At 35.6% G+C, this 9,918-nt stretch overlaps 1 protein-coding gene across 3 annotated transcripts; it reads right to left on the reverse strand.

The window, feature by feature from the left end:
- Nucleotides 1-3,274: 3,274 nt before the first annotated feature.
- Nucleotides 3,275-8,037, reverse strand: cep15 (centrosomal protein 15). 3 transcript variants are annotated; one of them, XM_034023420.3, is made up of 5 exons: nt 7,953-8,037; nt 6,577-6,681; nt 6,255-6,378; nt 5,879-5,953; nt 3,275-5,462 (listed from the first exon to the last, which is right to left on the reverse strand). In XM_034023420.3, exons 2-5 carry the CDS (start codon nt 6,627-6,629, stop codon nt 5,238-5,240), a joined length of 477 nt encoding a protein of 158 aa, XP_033879311.1. In that variant the 5' UTR covers nt 6,630-6,681; nt 7,953-8,037; the 3' UTR covers nt 3,275-5,237. The 3 variants fall into 3 exon arrangements, with proteins under 3 accessions (XP_033879311.1, XP_033879312.1, XP_033879309.1); XM_034023421.3 differs by having other exon boundaries at nt 7,949-8,033; XM_034023418.3 differs by having other exon boundaries at nt 3,276-5,462; nt 7,864-8,024.
- Nucleotides 8,038-9,918: the final 1,881 nt, after the last annotated feature.

The following is a 9,918-nucleotide window of genomic DNA, read 5'->3' on the forward strand; positions in this document are numbered from 1 at the left end:
ATATTAAACAAGGAAACATCTGATTTGATTTGCTTTAAGCTTGTATTTTTAGAAAATAAATAAATATCAATTGATCATTTAATTTTGTACACACAATGTTTCGTGTAAATTTAGTTGTACAATCCTAATTCCAATACACAACATCCGATACAATTACAATCATTTGTATTATTTTAAAGTGTGTGTATGCAATTATTGTACTCAAAAGCTAAATTGAGTTTGCCAATGTTTAATATTTTTCGTATACCAAAATGTCAGTGTCAAGCTAAATACTAAATTGTGTTTATAATCGGTTAAGATTTGTTTACTGGTAGTTCTCAAACACATGACTTACAGTGAACTGAATTCAAAAACGAATTCAAATCACGTCAAGAGAAATTATATATATATATATATATATATATATATATATATATATATATATGGTTATGCTTGTTCATAAATTAACATACATACACCTACTTTAAAATGTAACACTAATATGTATATCTACATATATGTATATATATATTTAGAGATGTGCGCAATTTTTTCTCATGTTAATGTGTTGCATAATGATGGAAAAGTGTGTTTCATATTAAATAATGTTCTTGCATTCATTTTTACGCAGCGGCCTTTTAAACAATGTCTATTTTTTTCGCTATTTTGCGGATGTGATGTTTGTTTCTACTATATTTCGTTTACCAAACGAGATTTTTGCAGCAACAAACAACGTGCGTTTATTTCCGGTAAACTCATTGACCTATTTAAGCGCTCGAGCGTGGGCAACCTGTTGGGAACTGTAAGGCAACTGCGAACTTTTTTTGTTTTGTTTGTTTCGATCATTTCAACGGAAATACAATTAAACTGCTTGAAATCTTGTATTGCCACTACATTTAAAGTTTAGATCATTCCTATGTTCTATTCCATTCAACCCGTGGATGTGTGAAAGCTGTTTCAACATCTGATTAATGTTTCACTGACGCAAAGGGTTATGAGACGAACCCCGATCAGGTGTACAAGTTGCAGCCTTGTCCAACTCTGAATAACAGTGCTAGGAACAACCTAAGGCAGCAGCGTTGCCCTTTTCTCTGCACTTCTATCTTAAACATCTGAGCAACCAGCTTTGCGGCTAGAAACATGTTAATTGACAACGGAGCTCATTATGGCGTGCACATGTAAAACGCAGCGAGAAAGATTGTGGACAAAAGCGCAGTAATGAACTGTCAACAATCGAGTATATCTACACGACCAGGATCACTTGAGAATGGGGCATTTAAAGGCAACAAAGGATTGTCTGGGATAGGAAGAAAAGAAGACCTGGACTTTTGTTTAGTCAACGCAATTGATTATAAATGAAAGATTAACAGAGTAGCTTCAGATTTTATAAAGGGGTGAAGGAAAAAAAAGCCCAATTAAGAGTCCACCAAATGTTAACTACATCGCTCCCCCCCCCCGTTTAGCCCGAATGAAATTCTAATTAAACCGTCCCTCACGATCATTTTGGAAAGCAATTTATCTCCCTGCTGGAGCAGAGAAAGCGAGTTGTATTGCTTGTTAGAAGAAGCGTTAGTTCTTGGCACAAAGAGCTCACAAGGCACATTGTAAAATGCCAAGGGGAAGTTAATGAGCATCAGACGAACTCCTTGGATCTATTCCTAGAGAACGGCGTTGAAAAGATGGAATCAGCCAACAGACTGTATAGTGTTCTGTACACTGTCCTTTATAGGACTCATTAAAAGGCCAATCTACAGTGTTGTTCCACATAAACAGCACAAGGAAAACATTCAACTGAGAAGGATTATAATTAAAATATGTCGTAATAAATAATGATTGTTTTTTTATTAGTGCACTTACACTTTATTCTTATTGAACTTTAAATGAAGATACTGCACTACAGTACCTTAACACACACGCACAAACACGTTCATCAGACATTAACTCGTCAACAGTTGTATATTTCATAGTGACTGAATCTCCTAAAAATATTGTATAATTTAAATATCCAGAATGTTCCTTTCTTAAAATACAAATGAATCCAGTTAAATTAACTAACATTCCACCCCACCTGAACTCCTCTTTCATACCGTGCTTCAAAACAGCCCCCTAGTTTTACTCTGTGCTGCTTAATTTTTGAAAATCCCCAAAATAACTTTCAGCCCACAATGACCAAGGGGGATTCGTATTGTTTTCTGTGCGTTGATATGTTACCACGTGGTGACAGGATCTTTATCATTCCATTGAAATTGCTGCTCTGGAGCTAGCATCTAAACAAGCATGTAAACTATCTTTGAAATGTTCAGTAGGGCGGTAAATGCAGTGGTAGAATCATTCACAAAGTGTGTCAGTGTGATATCCCGTGTTTTTTTTTTTTTAATGAGCGAAAGTGATTTCTCGATGTACACCAACTTCATAAAGACTATACCCAGTAAATCTAATCCAGTATGTCAAATGCAACTGATTGTAATTAAAACATAAAAAAATGGAAAATCAAAACAAATAAAGGTAATCCCTACACTGAAGTCATATGGTTCACCCATAACTTACTGGTATACAGTGGTACAGAATTCAATTATTTAACGCTGCACCAGGAGGAGAACCCATGGAGATATACAGCTCATTCCCAAAGGGGGCAGTAGAAGACAGCTGCAGCAACAGCATACAATCAAACATAATGAAATTGTTGGGTTTGCTATATTGCACTTTCACAAATACAGCTCAGTTTTACTAAGTCAAAGAATCCAGTCCACAAGCAAGCAGCAAGCAGTAAGCAGTCTCAAGAAAGAATGCAGCTGTGTGTACCTGTAACAGTAGGAGCATGCATGGACTGTGCGGTAAGTTTGTAATAGAAAGTACTTTGTGGTTTACATTTCATTGTTTAAGCATATTTGGAGATGCATATTTGGAGGACTCAGAGGCAGTGTTTTTACTAGGTGAGCCACTGGGGACCCAATTCACTCCAGACTGTTTCATTTAATTTACAGATAATATTGAAGTGGGCTGTCTTTTACTGGCCTATTAATAACACCTTGGACCAAAAACAACAAAACTGCAGCAATGTTACTGTAATATCAAGAAACAACTATAATGCATGTAAGAGCTTTTACACAAACCTCCTCAGTTATTTATATGACCTCTTGTGCAAACCCTGGAACTAAAGGCTTTTATTAGGGTTAAGGAAGATCCCAACCGATATTATTAACAATAAAACATATTTCCCAGGACATGACTGACACCTTTGCATTTCAAGTCAAGCAAGTACCAAAATACTTTTCTTTTGTTAGTTCTGTCTTTAATTTAACAACTTGTCAAACTGTATACGACATTTTCTCCTATATAACATTGTGTTATAAAGCAATCACTACAGATTTATTTAATCAAAGCCTTTAAACAATTCTTAATAGGGCATTTCTCGACAGACACATAAGGCCAGCGTCCCTTCTAAAGCCCCCTCTGTTTTCTAATTTTATTTTGTTAATATGCTTAAAACCCAACAGTGAATTAATGACTTTCTTTCACCCAGCTTTTCTCTCAAACGAAGACTGGACCGTTGCAAGCTCATTTCTTTTGGTTCACATCCAAGGTTTCCTTAGTATGTCTTTGGGTTTGGGTTGGCACCTTTTCATCACTAACCCTTAAGAAGAACAGGTGTCCACAAGATAATGAACAGCATAAGATACTGGTCCAGGCTGGCAACCCTAACAGGTTCAAGTTCAATGTACTAGTCATTGCCAACACAAATCTGTGGTATCTTTGGTAAATACACTGCAGGGCTTTTAGCATTTGAATACATAATGTAAAGCTAGTCATTTGGAAGGACTCCAGATCCTGCTCTTCAAAGCCCTTTAGATAATTCATCACATTGCCTTGACTGGTACATCACCTTCAGGGTATGAGCTGGCCCAGCTGAGTAACACAGGCAGCTGCCAAGCTCTCAGATCTCCAACTTCAGGAGTCAGGATGATAACATTTGTCAATCCTCCAGTTTCTGTAAAATATCTGAATTCTGAACATCCCAAAGAGAGAATCAGGGATCTGAATTCTGAACATCCCAAAGAAAGAATCAGGGAACATATCTATTCAGCTGGCTACAGTGTAAAAGTAAATCTATAGCAGGATCCTGAAAAATATAACACATTCCGATTTTTTTTTTTTTTTAATCCTTTTATTAAAATTTGACCAGTTATTTAGAAATATTCCTCCTCCTGTTCTTTGGGCTTCTTTAAAAACCCTGATTTTGTTTAACTTAAAAAAATAACAATCTGATAAAACATATATTATTATTATTTTAAACCAAAAGACTTACAAATAAAACCAATAGAGAGTTCCATGCATGAAGCATTCCATTGAACCATCAGAGGTTCATTGTAGAACCATTTCTTTTATCAGTGGACTACATTTGTTTAATACTGTGTCTATGGAAACCTTTGGGGTAAAATCTGATGGCATCCACATATGCTTAATAATATATTCTTGGAATTGTACATTTAATTACGGAAAACATCAAATTAATATTGAGCAAAATTTGATTATTGTAGTTTTTTTCTTTAACTGTTACTCATTTTTACGCAAAAAATTAAAAAATGTTAATGCCAAAAAAGTGCATGCGATTATCATATAAACAATATACTTAAAGACAAACAGGCAATAATAATGAATACATAATGCAGTTTTAAAAGAAGGTAGCTATTTCAGTAATGCAAATCAAACAATGCAATCAGCTCCCTCTGGCGGATACATATTTTGTTGCATACAGAATCATAATTTCAGTGGTTGAAAGTTGTTGGATTTTGTCCATTGGAAGGAATTGACATTACTAAAACCACAACATATCATTACACATGTAACCAGGACAAAAATAGCAAAAAACTTCACTTTAAAAAACTAGAATCATCTGTGAACAACAAACTGTAAAATAAGCCTGTTATCTCAGGTACACTATGCTTAGCAATTCAGCCTATAATCAGTTTATGAGAGTATGTCTGCATACATGTAATATGAACATTGTATCTTTATATTATAGAACTGATATGAGAAAAATGCAAACAAAGGTTATATTAGACCGATAAATAGTTTATAGTAACTGCAATATTTCATATCACGGAATTATTTATTACTCATTTATAATAGCTTAAATAAAAACAGTGAATATCCATATATTAAGACACTTTTAAAAGGTTAACACTTACAAAAGAATAGTCATTTACAAAATAAAATCAGTAACATGCAAATGATATGATACAGCAAAACATTTTTCTTTAGCTTCTTAGTTTTGCACGTGGTGTCGGCGATCGTGACACAGACTTAGAGCTAGAGCGAGAGGGAGGTAAGTCACTCGACTTTGTTTTTTGTTTGTCTTGAGGGGTGCATTTCTGAAAACGTTTTCCAGCCCTTTGATTCCTCCCTTGTGGAGATTGTGCCTTTCCTAAAAGAAACTGTTCCCATTGAGGGATCTGTTCTTCAACTGATGCCCAGTATTGAGTCTGTGTCAAAAAATGAAGTAAAGAATTGCCATCTTTTGTTTTTACAATTTATAGCACGCTATACACTTAATATACTTGTTTAATTCTCATTTTAATTTTTTGTTAAATCAATCACAGTCCTGGAGGGCCATTCCGCTCCAGGTTTAACAGGTACGATGATATCATTAACTACTTCAGGGTTTGGATGGAGGTTTAATTGGTTAACAATTTAGAACAGCGTTGGAACAAAGACCAGAAGTAGAAAGACCAACTTTGTACACCTGGCAGCTGCTAATTAGAACAGGGGAATGTATTTATGATAGACAGATAGAAAGATAGCTATTAGAGAGAGGGGCCAAAAACTACTGGTGTTAATCTATAAACAGTTTAACAAAACAAACCAGAGAGATTTTAATATGTAGAATAAGACAGTTTACCTCAATGCTGACAACATTAGGGTGTGGAAGTATACATGCTCTGGCATGTAATCTTTCTTCTATTGCTTCTAAATCCTGAAACAAATAATACAGATTATATACAAGGAATTTTTGCTCTGGCAAGGTGCGACCTTGCTGCTTTCCTTCTACTCCAAAGCTATGTCACAATTTACCAATCAACTGCCTGATTTACAACACTCCAAGAAACCGGCAATTCCATCTCTCCTATTGGCTCAGCTTTGAATCTAACAACTTTCCATCGGGTGATATTTCAGTGTTCATTCATTCATAAACATGGTTAGTAAAGCAAATTCTAAATAATTCTATTTAGTATTCAGCTTGCAGGGAGTGATTCAATTAAAATGAGCACACTCACTTTCAAGAGGGCAGTATTTCTGTCATGTGCTGCTTCAGACACCGCTGTCCGATTTTTCTTCTCCTTCTGCTGGCCCTCAATTAGATTTTCCATCTGCTTGAGCAGAGCTGTTCTCTGACCTAGTCTAGGAATCCAAAACATTACAGTTGCATCAAAATCCTTTCAATCGCAATTCACAGCAGGCTATTTTATTGGCTAATTTAGCTAAACCAGAAGGTTGTTTACTGTTTTAGTATCCTAACGGGCAATTTTGTTTGTAAATAAACTGAATAATGATAAATAATTAAGAAGTCAAGAGGTAAAGAAACAAAAGTTGACATACATCTCCTCGTGTCTTTTGCTCAACTCAACTTCCTGATATAAGTAAGACGTCATATTCCTGTAGCCGATCGATGTGTTCCCTTTATTGGTAGCTTACAGTATTTGCCTGGTTAAAAAGAAAGAAATGCCTCATAACAGGGAAGGTTCACTTTTTGCCCTTTACACTTATGGCAATGATTGGTGAAATTCTTGCTGGGATCCCCAGTCTGAGTCAAACACACATTTAATGTTAAAGCCATGTCTACAGAATTTAAATTCGCTGAAACAATCATTCTTACAACATTCCACCAGATGGCGCTCCCGTATTTAAATTATAACGTTATTAAACTCAAACACTTGAAATGCAAAAAGGCCTGCGTGTAGTGTTTTATGTAGTAAAACTTGTAGAAATTATATTTGTTATAATTTTGTGTGTGTTGGAAAGGTAAGTAGCTAATGCGTGGCGTAATTTAGAATGTGCCCGACAACACTTATTTTGTTAAATGTTTTTATCTTCATGGCAAAGCATGAAGCTCTTCTCGCAATATTATTAAGAGTCCTTCTTTTGCTACTTAGTAAGCAGACACGGACGTTAAAATATCCCCTCCCCTAAATGGCTATGAATTGAGTAATCTGCATCGGTACAGCCGATTTATATATTTATTTTCTTAAATCAGAACTGCATAGCAACACATTTCCTGAAAAGTACGACAAACACGTCGTGAGGAAAACTGTCATGACTTGTGCATGTAAACGCCGCCAATGAAACCTACTGCAAAATAAATGTTTGTGGAACTATTCCAATGGACGTTAACTTGTCGATTTGTTGTTGTAATTCACAGGGATATGTTTTGAATTAATCGTTTTGCTTTAATTATGCAGTAATTAAATTCTAACCACAGTAACTATGGGGAACTGGTTTTACATTCAATCATTGTAAATGTATGGGAGAATGCTAATATCACTATGTAATAATATCACTCGTGCTGTATATTGTAACATGCAGTATTCCCTTGGCCCCTGATAACTGATTATATGTCTACATTTGCTCAGATTATCACAGACGTGTCGGGACAACACACATTACAGGCCTGATTATATAATGGACTTCAGTAGCACGATAAACTACATTACACCAATTTTTGATAAATGGGCATATAAATAATACATCAAATTGTCGCGTCCATGGTCTATAAAACATATATGCAAAGTAACTTAAAATGAAAGTATAATTTAAGGTACCGCACATAAATCAAGCCTTGAAAACATATGGTAACTTTAACAATAATGTTAATTATAGATGTCTTACCAAGCTCAAGCTTTTCAAACCAAATAACACTGTACCAACATTTACTTTCTCCGCGAAAATAATAAATATTAAGCCAAACTTTTACCTACAATAACTCTGAAGCTCATCGGAGGCAATGTTTTGCTCCTACAGATTTTATACTTGTAGTCATGGAGACAGGAAGGAACTTGCCAACCCAAATGGACCAATGGCATCAATGGTTATAGACGCCATTATTGTGAGGGGCAAAACGGTAACATACCTCAATATGGTTACTCAGTTTTCAGCTTTTTTACTGCATGTATTAATTATTTGTGTGTGTTTGTATAATAAAGGTATGCTCCATCAGAGTAATGTTATAAACCATGTAGTAAAACATGTACATCTGTTTATACACAATTCTGACGATAAGACTACTGTGTTAAAACAGCACCAGCTTCAGACCAACGAAGCAAATGATCCGGTGTGTCCATGTATGGCCATAATAAGTATAAAACCTAAAGAGATGTAAGAACATAAAAATAGCTTATTCTACAGTGTATGTCATTGTTCCAGTTATTTTTAAATTATGTCCGTAAAAGAAAAGCCATTGTAAGTCTGGAAAAACAAAAATACTTCCATTGCATTGACATGACAGGTCCACTTACTCGCCACGGGGCGGCAGCATCGGTAAAGAACTGCAGTTCAAACGACTCTGAAACCCTTCTTTTTAAAATATTGCCTATAGTAAAACAATTCTTCCTGAGAAACATGACAATCTAATACTTTTAAGATATTGATATGTACAACTGTACTACAATATATATATATTTAATCATTGATTAAATATGTTTTTAAACAGGTGCACACGCAGGACATAGGGTCTATGCAAATTAGGTACTCTGTTTCTCAGTTTGATTCGTTAGTTGTGTGCGCCAATCAGTAGTCAGGTACTTTACGTAGTTTGTTTTCTCCAATAAGATTGTTGAAGGCAAGGCGTAACAGTTCCACTTCCTTGCCACAAAGTTAGGGTTTTTAAGAATATATCGTACATGTTGGACAGGGGGTTAATTAAGCTTAATCCAAGTAACTTCAAAAGGACACTAAATTGATTCTACTTGAACCAGCAGTTCTACCAAATGGCCACACGATGGCAGCATTGGATAAGAAATGAAAGCTAACGCCGTGTCTGTCTCGCTGAAGTTTACTACCTGCACTACCCTTTATATACAGCAGAGGGCACCGCAACCGCTTGCCAGTACCGCACCGAATTAATGAGGTCCACCAGAGTCGTGTTTCTGTGAAACTGGTATATTTCAATTAATATGTTCGTTTGTGGAAGAAGGAAGTCAAGCGAGTAGGCGTTTGCTATTGTTTTGCAAACATTACGATGGACAGATAAAATAATAATATAAAGAGGATGCAATGCTAGTTTTACACAAGGAGCCCAGTGGTGCAGTGTGATAATTCACTAGTATGCTGTGCTGTTTCGCCTTGGGGAACTCTGTTCAAATCTATGTGATGCCTACCTTTATTTTAACATAATTGGTTAATTACCTATATATTCAATGACAAAGCAACTCTTTTTTTTACAGAATTGAGATGGCACAGTGGGCTAATTCACTAAGATTCTGTGGAGTTGTCCTTGGATGACTGCATTCAAATCCAGTCGATTCCTTCCTTCATTTTCAAAGACTTTAGTCCTTTACCTTAAAGTCAATGAAAAAGTAAGTATCTATATGGAAGTGAAGTGGCACAGTGGGCTAATTCACTAGTATGCTGTGCTATTCCTCCTTGGAGTACTGGGTTCAAATCCAGTTGATTCCATCCTTTATTTTCAAAGAATTGGACAATTTCCTATATAGACAATGATAAAGGCACAATTTCCATGGAAGTGAGATGGCATAGTGGGCTAATTCATTAGCATACTATACTGTTCCCCTTGGAGTGCTGAGTTCAAATCCAGCAGATTCCTTTATTTTACCTTATATTCAATGAAAAAGTTTTTTTTTTTCTGTGGGAGTGAGATGAAATAACATGAGTGACAATCCTTCCTAAATAGGCAAAGTTAGCACTGCAGTTAGCATTACCAGCAAC

Source organism: Acipenser ruthenus, chromosome 25, assembly GCF_902713425.1.
Source record: "Acipenser ruthenus chromosome 25, fAciRut3.2 maternal haplotype, whole genome shotgun sequence".
NCBI lineage: Eukaryota > Metazoa > Chordata > Actinopteri > Acipenseriformes > Acipenseridae > Acipenser > Acipenser ruthenus.

Bases quoted from the DNA above. Each gene is read 5' to 3' on its own strand.
- cep15 (XM_034023420.3), bottom strand. From the start codon at position 6,629: ATGACGTCTTACTTATATCAGGAAGTTGAGTTGAGCAAAAGACACGAG. The intron at 6,379-6,576 runs GTATGTCAACTT...TTGGATTCCTAG, and splicing joins AGCAAAAGACACGAGGAGAT to ACTAGGTCAGAGAACAGCTC. The intron at 5,954-6,254 runs GTGAGTGTGCTC...TATTTGTTTCAG, and splicing joins GAAATACTGCCCTCTTGAAA to GATTTAGAAGCAATAGAAGA.